The sequence below is a fragment of the Neoarius graeffei genome, chromosome 14, assembly GCF_027579695.1.
Source record: "Neoarius graeffei isolate fNeoGra1 chromosome 14, fNeoGra1.pri, whole genome shotgun sequence".
NCBI lineage: Eukaryota > Metazoa > Chordata > Actinopteri > Siluriformes > Ariidae > Neoarius > Neoarius graeffei.
In genome coordinates this window covers 65,295,529-65,311,886 of record NC_083582.1, presented here as the reverse complement: position 1 = coordinate 65,311,886, position 16,358 = coordinate 65,295,529, and the positions used below count along the sequence as shown (strand labels likewise).

The 16,358-nt window shown below is 40.1% G+C and overlaps 2 protein-coding genes across 4 annotated transcripts; both read right to left on the bottom strand.

The window, feature by feature from the left end:
• Positions 1 to 256: 256 nt before the first annotated feature.
• Positions 257 to 7,911, bottom strand: pde6gb (phosphodiesterase 6G, cGMP-specific, rod, gamma, paralog b). Of its 3 annotated transcripts, none has more exons than XM_060939045.1 (4): positions 7,825 to 7,911; positions 1,633 to 1,854; positions 837 to 877; positions 257 to 333 (listed from the first exon to the last, which is right to left on the bottom strand). In XM_060939045.1, the coding sequence occupies exons 2-4, from the start codon at positions 1,776 to 1,778 to the stop codon at positions 257 to 259; spliced, it is 264 nt and encodes an 87-aa protein (XP_060795028.1). In that variant the 5' UTR covers positions 1,779 to 1,854; positions 7,825 to 7,911. The 3 variants fall into 3 exon arrangements, with proteins under 3 accessions (XP_060795028.1, XP_060795026.1, XP_060795027.1); XM_060939043.1 differs by lacking the exon at positions 7,825 to 7,911 and adding an exon at positions 5,176 to 5,254; XM_060939044.1 differs by lacking the exon at positions 7,825 to 7,911 and adding an exon at positions 4,816 to 4,894.
• Positions 7,912 to 11,094: 3,183 nt separating this feature from the next.
• Positions 11,095 to 12,740, bottom strand: oxld1 (oxidoreductase-like domain containing 1). The gene is made up of 2 exons (XM_060939042.1): positions 12,574 to 12,740; positions 11,095 to 12,175 (listed from the first exon to the last, which is right to left on the bottom strand). Exons 1-2 carry the CDS (start codon positions 12,607 to 12,609, stop codon positions 11,804 to 11,806), a joined length of 408 nt encoding a protein of 135 aa, XP_060795025.1. The 5' UTR covers positions 12,610 to 12,740; the 3' UTR covers positions 11,095 to 11,803.
• Positions 12,741 to 16,358: the final 3,618 nt, after the last annotated feature.

The window sequence follows — 16,358 nt, the reverse complement described above, 5'->3', positions numbered from 1 at the left end:
TAAAAACAGAGTGCGATCTAACAGACAATAAGTCAAACACAGACATGTATGTTGATCTGAGTTCATTTATGAGCAGAAAAGAAAGAAACCATGAGGTGGACAGTTAGGTAAAGTTTTTTTTCCCCCTAATTTTTCTTTTTTTTTTTTTCTTGTTCTATGATGAGGTGTGCGTGCAAATGGACCCATTGGAGCCCATGGCCAGGGCAGAGGCAGAACAGAAGGGGAAAGAGAAGAGGATGGTGGGAAGATAGTGGACTCAGATGATGCCGTATTGAGCCAGCTCGTGCAGCTCCAAGTGGCTGAAGGCCTCCCAAGGGCAGATGACTGTGATGTCTGTGGGTAAGGACACACAAGGTCACAATAATACAACATTTCGCATCATGGACACAGTATAAGTGACGTTCTGTTCTCTAATTAGCCTTGGATGTCCCGTTGTCCCAGAACAGCTCTTTGGATTTTATAATATACTGTAACCGCAAATCTATTTGAATCTCATTTATAGCAATATAAACCAAATTTATGGAAATATGCATAGAATTAAGATCTGCCTTGGACTAAATCTGCACCATCCTTTTAAGATGCCTGCTGGAAAGCCTTTCAGTGTCCTCCTGGTTATCTTAAGCAGCTTGCCAGGAGAGCTACACTCGAGCCTTTTTAATCTGTATTTATAATGAGTCATGACCAGTGTGAACAGCCTGTCTGCGATAAAATGTAATTCATGTGCAAGGACTTAAAATGAGAGCAGCCAGGATTAAACGGATGATGACGCTGATGATGTTAAAAGACACGTGAGAAGGTGATTTCAACAAAAAAAAAAAAGAAAAGATTGCACTTACCAGTGCCTAAACCTTCCATACCAGGGATATCGTCTCCAAATCTGAGAGTCAACAAAGAGTTATTGATTAATATGATAAGTATATGATGTGCTGCAGTGCATGATGTTATTTCACATAAAATTAGGCAACTTGGAATTATTCCACACCGAGACAACAAAAATGTACTATAATAAATACATTAATGAATATGTAAATTATAATAAAATATTGAATAGTTATTCCATGAAATCAAGTCGTACATGAGCTGATAGCTGATGAGGCACGCAGCACCGAGTCGGCTATAAGCCATGTACGACGAGATTGAGTGGAATAACTGTTTTATTCTATCCACATTCACTGTATTTTGAGAAACAGAGCATTTTTATTTTTTGCAAATTCGATAAATAAAAACTTTATACAAAACGTCCGACAAAATAATTTCCGCTTAGAATGTTAACAAACCGGCGAAATGACCGTAGCGATTTGTGAAAAATGCTATAATAATAATGATTCTTGAAAAATAAAAGAAGATACGTTCTTACCATCAAATACTTTCATTCCATATTTTGTTGCTTATTTTTTGGGGGGGAATTGTTATCAAGTAGAGTTTTTATTTCGTCCTCGGTTGGTTCAGCAACATGCACCGCCATTTTGTTTTTCTCTACTTACGGTATATGAGCTGATAGCCTAGTAGTAGAGTAGCCAATCAGAGCGCACGATTGCGCATATCCAGTGAATGTGGATAGAATAAATATAAATGTATCATAAAAGCAAGGAAAAAATAATAAAATGGAAAAACATTTTCGATCAGACTTACCCCTGGATGCCTTTCTTTGGCGGTTTGCTCTTAAACTGGCGAGTCTGCCTCTGTTTAAATTTGGGTGGGCCTTTGCGTGGCGTGGCTGGGCCTCCGGTCACCCGTGTGGCCGACTTAAATTCTGTTTTAGGGGGCTCAAGATTCATAGCTGTTGGCTGTTTTGATGAAACTTCTGATAGTTAGTGGTTGTTTCGTGTTCGACACCCTGTGTATTCTCTCTCCCTGATGGAGAGAGAGAGAGAGAGAGAGAGAGAGCACAAGTTGCTGGTTATCATATTAATATAACATTTGATTATTCATTTCATCATATTTACCACATATCATTTCCACATATCATTAGCACAATCCTGAAATTTGTGTCAATAAACATAAGGACACAGTGCTTTAATTCTTCCTGTACATGATATACGTACCCGTATACACTGTCCTGGATTGGATCCATAATCCTATTACTGATGAATGATATGTGTCTATAGACAAATAAATCTAGAGTTGAATGCCCCATGAGGTCCAGGATCCTGTGGAGGAGCTCGAGACAGGAGTAAAACCCAGGGGTGACCCAAATTATCTAATCCTGGGCTCAAGTTAATAAGATTCCCGGTGCTACTGATCATGACATGGACTAATCTTATTACACAAAGGGACAATCATGGACGTACTAAGCGCTCAGAAAAGAGCTGAGTCAAATGAAATGACCTGAGCTGATCTTCAGTGATGAACACATACACAGACTGACTCTGCTATGGCTCTACACATTAGAGCACACAGGATATTAATCACTATCCTGCCATGGTGTGAGCTATTTTGATTTCAAAGTATTGATATTATATAGGAAAAATGATAATGTGTATTCAGTCCAAAGACATGCAGGTTAGGTTAACTGGTGACTCTAAATTGAGCGTAGGTGTGGATGTGAGTGTGAATGGTTGTCTGTGTCTATGTGTCAGCCCTGTGATGACCTGGCGACTTGTCCAGGGTGTACCCCGCCTTTCGCCCGTAGTCAGCTGGGATAGGCTCCAGCTTGCCTGCGACCCTGTAGAAGGATAAAGCGGCTAGAGATAATGAGATGAGATGAGATAATGTGTATTATAAGTATTGATATGTCGGAGACAGACTTGCAATGATGATGCTTTATTGAAGCTGTTTTTTTTTTAAATGGAATATAATTAGTGGGGGAAGGGGGCGATGATTGAATTTCAAAAACCACCAACTCTAGAACTTGAATTTATTGCATAAACAAATCCAATTAAATGTACTGAATAATCACTAGACAAATTACTTGTTGAGAGAAATTCGCTTTATAATCCTGCACATTTCTCAGACTTCAGTATGTGTCATTCATTCATCTTCACTAGTTACTTTATTCTGTTCCGTGTAAAACTGGGAACACTGGGCACGAAACGGGAAAACAAACTGGATGTGATGTCCATCCATGCACACACACTCATTCACACCTACTGGTAGGATAAACTTCCTACCAGTTCCCCAAACAGGAGTTTTTGGGAAGTGGGAATAAACTAGAGAAACCAGAGGAATCTCACATGGATATGATGAGAACATACCAAACTCCACACAAAGGGTAACAAATTTTGGAACTGTTTAGCAATTATAATAAGGGTGTATCCTATATATCACCAGTTCAAGACTCATCTTAAACTATGGCTCATGGAAAATCAGAACTGCAACCATTTCTAACTGTGTTCTATCTATCTATCTATCTATCTATCTATCTATCTATCTATCTATCTATCTATCTATCTATCTATCTATCTATCTATCTATCTATCTATCTATCTATCTATCTATCTATCTAAGTTTTTCTGTTTGAGACAGGATTTGTCTCGAGTGTACCTTACTGTTGTCCTTGTCTCTACCCTTATGAAAAAGAAGTATACTTCAAATTAATTTTATTCAGTATACTTAAGTAAAGTTAAAGTATATTTCCTTAAGTATACTTTTGTGTACCAAGTATACTGATATCAATGTACTTACAGTATACTTGTAAGTAAACTAATCTAATACTTCTTGGAACAAAATTGGCCCACTTTTAGTTTATAAAAAGTATACTTTAAGTCTAAGAGAAGTAAACTCTGAGTATACAACTCGTATTTTCTATTTTGTACTGCAAGTATACCACAAGTAAACTTATATACTAATAGTTTACTAGTTCTATACTTGTAGTCCACTCTTTAGTTTACAAAAGCATACTTCATAGTATACTGGAAATATTCTATGAGTTTACTTGTTTTACTTCTAGTCCACTTTTTAGTTTACTAAGGTATACTTTGTAGTAAACTGGAAATATACTATTGGTTTACTCATTACACACTTCTAGTCCACTTTTTAGTTTATAAAAGTATACTTTATAGCATATTGGAAATATACTATTAGTTACTGGTTATATACATTTAGTCCACTTTTTAGTTTTGAAGTATACTGCAATTACCCTTCTAGGTACACTATTAGTTTTCTAGCCCGAACCCTTACCTCATGCACACTACCAGTAGATGACTTAAGTGTTTTGTACCTTAAGTTACAATGAAGTCATAAAGGTAAGAATTCACAAAATAATAACAGATCCTCAGGATTAAGAACATATTCATTTTCTTTAAAAATCAAAATTTACTACAGGGCGAGTACACTTAATCATAAGGCACAAATATTTTAATACTTTATTACACTTTTGTTAAGTATATCTTGATCAAAAGTTGAAGTATAAGCTTAATACACTTAGACTTTTCGATATACTTTTCAGTATAAGCCAAGTACTGTATACTTATGTATAACTTTATTACGTAGATCTCTGATAAGTGAATAAAAAGTAAACTGAAAGCATACTCTCTTATTTTTAGTTTAAAAGAAGTATACTAGAAGCGCACTTGAATAAATTTCTTTTTTGTAAGGGATATCCATGTTGTGTATTGCGTAATCGTGTATTGTGTTTGATTTTGTTGGTTCTGTATGCTCTATTTGTCCCTAATTAATGTAGTGTTATATGTGTATTTGTATCCCATTCTGTTTTATGTCACCTGCCTAGAGACTACGGATGAAAATTAGCAATTATGCTAATTCTGGCATATATACAGTATAGTACGTTATGTATTTTATACTATTGTTCATGAATGTGTATTGTCCCTAACAAACAAACAAACAAACAAACAAACAAATAAATAAGACACTAACCCCAGCTCAGGGTTGAATCGGGAACTGTTGGAGCCGTGATGCATCAGCACTACCAGATGCTCCACCAATACAATTCAACTGAAATATAATTCCATTCCAAGAACAAAGTTGTTGTTGGTTTTGTTTTTTCTCCAACTTTGCCACATAGAATAACACAAGTTTCCAAATCTTATTATCCTGCATTTGAGCATGTTCCTGAACTTTAGTCAGCATTCCATAATCCACTGATTTCTAGAAATCTATTTATTACTCCACTTAGAGTTTCATGAGTGGAAAACGTCTGTTTATAAGTTCATAATTTGCAGAATTTGAAACGTATGAAGGATTCCAAGTTCCACAAGGTTCTAAAGCTCTACTCACCACTGCAGCTGAGTGCCAGTCTGTATCTGTGCAGCAGCACTCGTGTGTGTCTCCGTCTCTGCTGGAGGAGTGGGTGTTTACACTGGGCTTTCTCAGGAAGACAATACTGCTGGGGCATTTTTATCCTCTGACCCCTCAGCAGATTAGGAAACGGACACCTACCTACCCACCTCTGATCTCATATCCGTGTTCTAGATGAATTTGCTGTGTGTGTGTGGGGTGGGGGGTGTCTCTCAATATAACTGATGAAATAATTTTCAGTGATAAACCGTCAATGTTGTGATTGCATTAAGTTTCACGCCCTACTACTGTGAAGTCCAAGAGTCACATAATTAAGTTATTGATATACTTTTTCACTGCAGTTCAAAGAACAGATTTTATTCTAATCAGTTTTTTAATGATTGTTGCTGTTTTTTTTTCTTTTTTAGAAACTAGATGATATGAATGAAACGTGCTGTCAGTTCATTTGCAAAGGTTTATTTTTTTTTTTAAATGACAATTTGTACTAGGGCGGCACGGTGGTGTAGTGGTTAACGCTGTCGCCTCACAGCAAGAAGGTCTGGGTTCGAGCCCCGGGGCCGGCGAGGGCCTTTCTGTGCGGAGTTTGCATGTTCTCCCCGTGTCCGCGTGGGTTTCCTCCGGGTGCTCCGGTTTCCCCCACAGTCCAAAGACATGCAGGTTAGGTTAACTGGTGACTCTAAATTGACCGTAGGTGTGAATGTGAGTGTGAATGGTTGTCTGTGTCTATGTGTCAGCCCTGTGATGACCTGGCGACTTGTCCAGGGTGTACCCCGCCTTTCGCCCGTAGTCAGCTGGGATAGGCTCCAGCTTGCCTGCGACCCTGTAGAACAGGATAAAGCGGCTAGAGATAATGAGATGAGATGAGAAAAACTTTATACAAAACGTCCGACAAAATCATTTCCGCTTAGAATGTTAACAAACCAGCGAAATGGTAGCAATTTATTGAAAATGCTATAATAGTAATTCTTGAAAAATAAAAGAAGATACGTTCTTACCGTCAAATACTTTTATTCCATATTTTGTTGCTTTTTTTGTATTTTTGGGGGGTTTGGTTTCAAGTAGAGATTTTATTTCGTCCTCGGTTGGTTCAGCAACACGTGCTGCCATTTTGTTTTTCTCTACTCACAGTATATGAGCTGATATCCTAGTTGTAGAGTCACCAATCGGAGCACGCGATTTCTCATATCCTGTGAATGTGGCTAGAATAATTAACAGTTATTCCATGAAATTGAGTTGTATATGTGCTGATAGAGTTTTTATTTCATCCTCAGTTGGTTCAGTAACATGCTCTGCCATTTTCTTCTGTTTTTGGCAGTTGGCAAACCAACTTAAAGGTGCATTTCCACCACCGACTGGGCTGGAGTGTGCATACATGTCAACCTATACGAAATGTCCGTATTTTATACGGATTTTATTCCATAAACGTAGTATATGGGCGTACAAATAAAGTTATACGGATTCTTTAAAAAAAACTTCAATATTTATTTAGAGCTATAATCAATTCCCACGATGATAAAAGAGCGCATAACATTTACAAACGTACTGTACACCACAGAAAGCACAGACAGCCAGTAAAGAGTCTTATGAAATCGCGCGTTATCTTGTGGTAGCGAGACTTCGTTCCACTTTTGATCATGTGCACACCGCATTATGAGAATCCCACCAACCGGGAAGTAACATTTTGTCTGAAAAGCGTATTTCCACCTGAGCGACTTTCAGTAGCGACTGAAAATATTCTGAATGGGCACTCCGGCAAAGAAATTCAAAACACAATACAGCGGTAGGTTTCTGCCTGAACGGAAGGACCTTTTCAATGGCATAATCCAACCGGCAGCCTCCAAAAACGAAGAATACGCACACTGCGTGCGTGTGACATCAAAGTTGCAGCATTGGGAGTGTGTGATGTGAAAGAACATTTCAAATCGAAACTACATCAGCGGAATGCAAGCCAAAGGCAAAATCAGCCACTGATGACAGTATTTGCGCACTCAAAAACTGATATGCCAACAACTGGAAAAGACAGAAAACACAAGGTAGTGGGCGTTTTAGTTCAAGTTAGGCAGTGCTCTGTTTAACCCACAGTAATGCTGACTGTGAGAGAGTTTTCTCTCAAGTCAGGAAGATACACACAGAGAGCAGAAAGAACCTGAATGCAGACACACTGACCTGGCCTACTGCAGTGTAAGATCAACACAGCTAGACACTTGCTGTGACATGCAGCCTAGTGAGGTATTGGTGCAGAGCGCTAAAAAAGCTGTCATGGAGTAGAATTCAGAACATTAGATTGACACTTTTTGTTTTTGTTGAACATTGGAGCTTTGTATTCATTCTGAAGGTTTATTGTTATTAATATTGAATAAAAAGTAACTGGGCTATATCATTGTTAATTATCATTCAAATTTTAGGTAAATTATTTTAATTTGCATCTTATAAGGATTTTATAAGGGAAATAAGGATTTTGGAGGTTGGTTATACAGGTTTGATTGACCAAAGGTTGACACGTATGAGTGTGGAACAGGAGATATTCTTTTATTTAGCTATTTCTGATTAAAAAAAAAAACAAAAACTTGATAACAAAGTGATACATCTGACTTGATGTGCTCTGCCATTTTGTTTTTCTCTACTCACCGTATATGACCTGATATCCTGGTAGTAGAGTAGCCAATCAGAGCGTACGATTGCTCATATCCAGTGAATGCAGACAGAATAATAACATTTATTCTAACCATTTGTACTTGCATGTCATTGAAACTTCACTCTCATTCTCCTAAAAGCTGTCTTGAATCACATAAACAATATTAATTTCCTTTTCATATTGACGCATGTGGAAGTATTCCAATGATGTATTACATTTGGTAAACAAATTATGTGTGAAGCAGTTGATTCTTCTTGCACCGGAACATGAACGGAAAGGCCTTGTGTCAGATAACAGACAGGAGCTGCATTGTTCCAAATATCAGTGGTAAAGATTAGTCACATGTACAGTACAGTACCAGTCAAAAGTTTGGACACGCCTTACTCCTTCATAGGTTTTTCTGTATTGTGACTATTTCTACATTGTAGAACAATACTGAAGACATCAAAACTATGAAATAACATATCGAATATATATGGAATTACACTCACTGGCCACTTTAATAGCAACTTGTTCTTGATTCTAAGATTCCTGTTATTGTCTGGCAGGAGTGGAACCCAATGTGTTGTTCTGCTGTTGTGTGCTGAGATGCTTTTCTGCTCACCACGGTTGTAAAGAGTGATTATATGAGTTATTACATCCTTCCTGGCAGCTTGAACCAATCTGACCCGAGTTTCCCAAAAGCATCGCAGCACAAAGATCATCGTTAAATGGTAGCGTGAGCAGCACAATGAACACTCTCTCCTAGTTAAGATGCTCTTAAAAGGCATATCACGGGTAAATTCAGGAGCAAGATCAATGTAATTCTATTTTATGTTAAACTTTGGCCAAATATCTGTCACAGCTTGCATTTTGTGCAATTTTTTTTACCTTGCGCAATACCAGAAAAATTCAGTTGAAATCAAGCCATTTGAGGCGAATTGGTCCGCCTCTGAAAAAACTTGGCATTTGGATTTCCTGGCAAACATTGATTTTCGTGACGTCGCGTGCGGGACGCCTCCTTCTGAATCCTACGTCAGCGCTGGTTTGTTTATGAGAAAACGACCTGGTGGTTTTCTGCAAATTTCTTCAACGTTATCACGTAATTATTAAAATGGTTAACAGATGTATCGTAGGAGGGTGTAGCAACATTACATTCTTCATCCAAAGGTGAAGTAACATTGCGCTCCATATTTCAATGCAAAATCGCTAGCTGCTAAACTTGGTCTAGACAGGCTGTGCACTGAAACTGTGCAAGCTCTCGCAGCCTGCTGGCGCTTCCGCAGGTGACGTCACGGATCTGGCTCCAGACTCCCTTGGGATTTTCCCAGATGCGTTTTGTTCTTTTATTTTTTTCTGCTGTAGACAGATGGCCTTGTGCAAAATTACCCTTCTGGATGAGTGTGTAAAGGGACATTCTTTCATATAAAAAAAAAAAAAAACGAATTTGGTCCAGGATATGCACTTTAACATTAAGAGGCTTTTGGGAAACCCACCCCTGACCATTTTCCTCTGACCTCTCTTATCAACAAGACGTTTCCACCCACAGAACTGTCACTCACTCAGTGTTTTTTGTTTTTCCACACCATTCTGTGTAAACTCTACAGACTTGTGTGTGAAAACCTCAGGAGATCAGCAGTTTCTGAAATACTCAAACCAGTCCATCTGGCTCAAACCAACACCCATACCACAGTGAAAGAAAGTCACACTTTCAGATCATAATTTTTCCCATTCTGATGTTTGAAGTGAACATTAACTGAAGCTCTTGATTTGTATCTGCATGATTTGATGCACTGTGCTGCTGGCAAAGGATCGGCTGATTAGAGAACGGCAGAAAACAGCAGGTGGATGGGTGTTCCTAATAAAGTGGCCAGCGAGTGTATGTTGTAAACAAACAAAAAAGTGTTAAAAAACAAAAATATTTTTCATATTTATGATTCTTCAAAGTAGCCACCGTTTCCCTTGATGACACTTTGTACACTATTGGCAGTCTTAACCAGCTTCATGAGGTCGTCACCTGGAACGCTTTTCAATTAACAGGTGCCTCGTCAAAAGTTCTCATCTCATCTCATCTCTAGCCGCTTTATCCTGTTCTACAGGGTCGCAGGCAAGCTGGAGCCTATCCCAGCTGACTATGGGCGAAAGGCGGGGTACACCCTGGACAAGTCGCCAGGTCATCACAGGGCTGACACATAGGTGGGGTTTACATTAGACCGTATAAGCGGATCATCAGATTAACGTTTTTAAAACGATTAACATGCACACAGCAACACCAATACACAATTCGCCTGCACACAGCAACGCCAATACACGGATACGCTCGGCTCCGCAGGCATCCTGCGCTCCAAATCACTCCGCCCTGAACAGCGAGTGCCCTCTGGAGGGTGCGCACTCCGGCCCTGCGCAGCTCACACAGCGCACGAGTGAAGTGCACGAGCAGTAATTCGGGACTGAGCCGCTGTGTGTGTGCTCTCAGTGCATATCGGGTATGCGCGTCACTTACCACTTGCAAGTGGAAGGATGGCAAGCCTAAAGACAATCATAACTACACAATGGGCAGTATTTGCATCAGTATTTGCAGTATTTTCATACTTTTATACTCTTTAATGAAAGGTGATACAAGGCGGAAGTCCGCGCCGTTTTTCAGCAGTCGCGTCACATGACCAACGCCAGCGAATCAGGAAGGTGGATGTCACAGTGACGTTGTCCAATGACGACGCCAGCTAGAGCTCAGCACAGCGTATCCACGTATTCTCAATGTTTACACAGCACCGGAGCTGACACGATCTGGATTGAATACGTGGACGCTGGCGGATTCCCGTTTCCCGGCGTTTTAATGTAAACGGACAGTGCATCCGCGAAGAAAACGAGACAGATACGGTCTAATGTAAACTTGGCCATAGACACAGACAACCATTCACACTCACATTCACACCTACGGTCAATTTAGAGTCACCAGTTAACCTAACCTGCATGTCTTTGGACTGTGGGGGAAACCGGAGCACCCAGAGGAAACCCACGCGGACACGGGGAGAACATGCAAACTCCGCACAGAAAGGCCCTCACCGGCCACGGGGCTCGAACCCAGACCTTCTTGCTGTGAGGCGACAGCACTAACCACTACACCACCGTGCCACCCTCGTCAAAAGTTAACTAGTGCAATTTCTTGTCTTCTTAATGCATTTTAAATCAAACAGTAAATAGCCCTATTCAACACCACAACTTCAGTAATCCATATTATATCAAGAAGTGCTCAACTAAGTAAAGAGAAATGACATCCGTCCTTACTTTAAGACATTAAACATCTTTTAATGAATAAAAACAAAGAAAAAAAACATTCTTCATTTCTAAAAAGTCAGTTTATAGACAACATGGGCAATTTTTGCAATGCATGGTTGACTACGTATGATGCCCATCTATACCTTTGCTTATGGATGTTTCAGGTATAGATCTGAACTGAAGCTGGAACTAAAGAATATTATAACATTTTTGGTATTATACATTCATAAGCTTTTACACATTGACCCATGCTTAAAAAAAAAAGGTACTGAAGCAAAACTGGTTTTCCTATTTCATACCACGTTTCACTCCATAACAACTACATTAACAAAAGAGAAGAAACCTTTGTCACATGCACACTTCAAGCACAGTGAAATTCATCCTCTGCATTTAACCCATCTGAAGCAATGAGCACACACACACGCCCAGAGCAGTGGGCAGCCACACTAGAGCGCCCGGGGAGCAGTCAGGGGTTCGGTACCTTGCTCAAGGGCACCTCAGCCCAAGGCCGCTCTATGTTATCCTAACTGCATGTCTTTGGACTGTGGGGGAACCAGAGCACCTGGAGGAAACCCACACAGACACGGGGAGAACATACAAACTCCACACAGAAAGGTCCTCACCGGCCGCTGGGTTCAAACCCAGAACCTTCTTGCTGTGAGGCGACCGTGCTAACCACTATGCCGCCCATACAAGGAATAAATAGTACAAAAATCATAATCGCTTCAATAGCTTGATCTCCATTTTGAGGTACGTCTTGAGGTTCTCATCATGCACATTGTCTTCTATGGCAGCCAGTGCTTTTTCTCCACCGTCACTGTAGTACTTCAGCAGCTCTGCGGCATACTCAATCCACACACAGTTATGGCAGCCACTCATGCAGCAGCACGTTGGAGGAGGTGGAGGACCTGGATCTGCAGTGTCTTTACGAGTCCGTGTTAAAGCACTTGGGGACTGGGAAGTGCATGGATCAGTGCTGTTGCAGTGGACGTGATGAGGTGTACGGTGTAGACGGCTGCTCTGGGGAAACATGGTACTGATCGAGAAGGGTTTCTTCCTCATGCGAGCCAAGTGGAACATAAACAGCTGGGGGGGAAACAGAAGACATTTAAATTACTTCCAGATGTGCCAGAAGGCTATATTGAGAGTGTACAAGTAATTGGACCATACATTGAGTGGAGTGTGGTTTAACATCACAAATGGCTCTCTGGTCCTTCTGGCATACAGTATTGTCTTACTACCCTTTGTAGTGATTTAGTTTTTCTATATTTTGACAGTAAACACAAATGTCAGGTTTAACCAATAACATGGCCAATTAATCCAAATATAAACTAAGTTTAATTCAGTATAAATTATACCATACGACATAAAATACTACAACTGCATTAAGGCTTCTGATGCAGGTTTGCTTACAGACAATTTATCACACAACTAAAATTACATTCATTTGTTTACTTCCGGTTAGCTAGAACAAGGATACAAACCCTCTGCCAACATGGTAAAGCGTTATTTAGAGACATCCTTTATATAAATATATTAAAAAAAATTAAAGCATAACTAAGAGCTGCAACATAAAATCATCGCAGATTTAAACGCCCTTATTTCGGTATCAGCTCGCTCAGCTTCAACTCCACGCCATTATTTTGGTACCGCTGCTGTGACTGACGTAAAGCTACCGTGACCAATCAGAGTGAAGAGAATTTTGACACGCGCTTGGTGGGCGGGACATGTACCGCGCTGTGATACCATATTTGTCCAGTAGAGGTCAGTAAAACACTAGAAAAGATGAAGGACCTGTTGAGAATCAGAATCAGAATCGAGTTTATTAGGGTTCTCACACGAACTAAAAGAAGAGAGCACAGTACTCCAATTCTAAGGTCCCTTCACTGGCTTCCAGTAAGCTACAAAATTGACTTTAAAGTATTGCTGCTGGTGTACAAATCTCTAAATGGTTCAGGGCCCAATTACCTCTCTGATATGTTGCAGCGGCCTAACCCAATCAGATCTACCAGATCAAAACAGAAAAATTTACTATTAAAACCAGTTGTTAAAACAAAGTGTGGTGAAGCAGCTTTTAGCTACTATGCAGTACAGCTATGGAACCAACTGCCAGAGGACATTAAAAATACTCCTGCTGTTGGCAGTTTTAAATCTAGGTTAAAGACCAAGCTGTTTTCAGATGCTTTCTGTTAAATAATTAATATTGTCTTCTTTTTTTTTTTTTTTAATTTTTACTTTCTCTGCATGTTTTAAATTTACTTTAATTTTAACTTTATTCTATTTTATTCTTTATTCTATTCTGCTGGTTTCCTTTTTTCCCTCCTATTTCTACTTTATTTTATTATTTTATTTCTACTATTGTTTAATTCTTATTTTCTTTTAATTCTTTTAATTAATTGTTTTAGAATAAAAATAAAATTATTTTATGTAATTTTATTTCTCCATTGTTTACTGTTTTTGTTTTTACTTCTGTAAAGCACATTGAACTGCCATTGTGTATGAAATGTGCTATATAAATAAACTTGCCTTGCCTTGCCTTGCCTTTACTGCCAAGCACATTCTCACGTACAAGGATTTTGCTTTGGTGATTGGAGCTTGAACAGTTAAGATAAAAGACAAAAGACAAAAAAAAGCTATATACATAGAATAAAAAAAAATCTAAATTATACAAATTTGAAAAGTGGACATGACATTACAGGCATTTGGTAGACACTCCAGAGATACAACATACCCAGAGCAACCTGGTGTTAGGTGCCTTGCTCAAGGGTATTTAAGGTCATTCCTGCTGGTGCAGGGAATCAAACCAGCAACCTTTTGGCCCCAAAGCTGCTTCACTAACCATTGGCCCCACGGCTTCCCCCCATGGCCCTATGGCTTCACTAACCATTGGCCCATGGCTTCACTAACCATTGGCCCCATGGCCCTATGGCTTCACTAACCATTGGCCCATGGTTTCACTAACCATTGGCCCCACGGCTTCCCCCCATGGCCCTATGGCTTCACTAACCATTGACCCATGGCTTCACTAACCATTGGCCTCATGGCTTCCCCCCATGGCTCCATAACTTCTTTAATGAGTATGTACATGAATTGTTTTGAAGCCCAAGCTGTACAGTATGTCCCGGAATGTGCAAAAATAGGTCACATGATGAAGTTGAGGAAGAGTCATGACATGAATGTGTGAGAGGAAGAGAATATGTGAAGTGGGTTAAATAAATAACCAAGCTGTGTGCAGACTGCCAAAATGTGCAATAAAAGTTCACAGAATGAAGTTGTATGACATGACCATGAAATGTGCAAAACCACAGTGTGGTTGTTTTCTAATTTTTCTCTTTTTTAAAAAGTAATTGAGTAGTTTTGTTACTGTACTATACAGTGTTTGGGCTGCATAGTGGTGTAGTGGTTAGCACTGTTGCCTCACAGCAAGAAGGTTCTGGGTTCAAGCCCAGTGGCCAACAGGGGCCTTTCTGTGTGGAGTTTGTATGTTCTCCCCATGTCTGCGTGGGTTTCCTCCAGGTGCTCCGGTTTCCCCCACAGTCCAAAGACATGCATTTAGGTTAACATAGGGCAGGTATGATGTGCCCTTGAGCAAAGGCACCTAACCTCCAGCTGCTCCCTGGGTGCTGTAGCATAGCTGCCCACTGCTCTGGGCGTGTGCGTGCTCATTGCTCACTTGTGTGCATGTATGTGTTCACTCATCTTCAGATTAGTTAAATGCAGAGGAGGAATTTCACTCTGTGCTAAGGTCTTCTATTATTGATAATCAATGCTTGTCTTCTTACTTAAGTAAATTCAAGACAAAATAACATTCGCTTTACTAATTACATTTTCATTTTGACCTTCAAAAGCAGTTATTAATTAAAGGTGCTAAATGTAAGAATTTGTTTTGTGTAAAACATAAAAAAACCCTAAAGTTATCAACAGAATGTAAAGAAATAACAATTTTGACATTGTGTTAAAAATGCCTATTAATTACAGAGATATCTGCCGATGTTAACATGCTAACCAGCTAGCCCTGAGACAGGATAGACCATCTGTCTTGCACCTCAAGAGCTGATAGTGAGTCACTGTAGCATCCAGTCTACCCGCAGTCCCAAATGACAGGAGAAGAAGAGAGTATGCACGTGACGTCACTGTAGGTGGAAGTCAGAAGCACTTTTTACACAGATATTCCGCAATATTGCTATAAAGAAGATCCCTGAATGTTCTGGCTTTGGTTGTTTATAGTGAACCAAATAAAGCTGGCATGAAAATGCGCCTGTGTGTTTTTACGCAGTCTGCCAGCATTCCACCACCAGAAGTGTGACATGTAACCCAACGGAGCATTAGTGTCTAGGGTGACGCATACCATATCACACTACATGTTGGAAATATAAATACCCCAAGTGTACCGATGTTGCTTTCAAAACAATAATAGCGGGTAAAATGAGCATCGAGGTGCTTTTGTTATCCGTGCACATTTATGCCACACTTCAAACACAAGCAAAGTTGCTGTAGAATCAGAAATATGTTGGAGGAGAAAGTGAAGAGAAGTAGGAAGCGATTTGAGGCAGAAAGGCACATGGACCTTAGATGCCATAGACGGAGACATTTGAATTCATTCTGGTCTCGGAAAGAAGAACGTCAAAAACGAATGTCAATGTGAAAAACATCATATCCCTGTTTATTATGTGACTAACCCAGGGTTCCCACCTCTTCATTTTTTCCTCAAACCCTTAACTTTGCGATACAAATAAAGACTTGCGCCTTGATTTACCGAGGCAGGTGCAAATCAGATTTAAAAATAATTTTGATGTTTGTGCGGCACGGTGGTGTAGTGGTTAGTGCTGTCGCCTCACAGCAAGAAGGTCCTGGGTTCGAGCCCCGGGGCCGGCGAGGGCCTTTCTGTGTGGAGTTTGCATGTTCTCCCCGTGTCCGCGTGGGTTTCCTCCGGGTGCTCCGGTTTCCCCCACAGTCCAAAGACATGCAGGTTAGGTTAACTGGTGACTCTAAATTGACCGTAGGTGTGAATGTGAGTGTGAATGGTTGTCTGTGTCTATGTGTCAGCCCTGTGATGACCTGGCGACTTGTCCAGGGTGTACCCCGCCTTTCGCCCGTAGTCAGCTGGGATAGGCTCCAGCTTGCCTGCGACCCTGTAGAACAGGATAAAGCGGCGAGAGATAATGAGATGAGAATGAGATGTTTGTGCCTAAATTACTGTAAAGCATGCTTTCACTGTGCAGTGAATAGTCTGATTAAATAAGCTGTTGTTCCCTTGGCACTGAGCAAG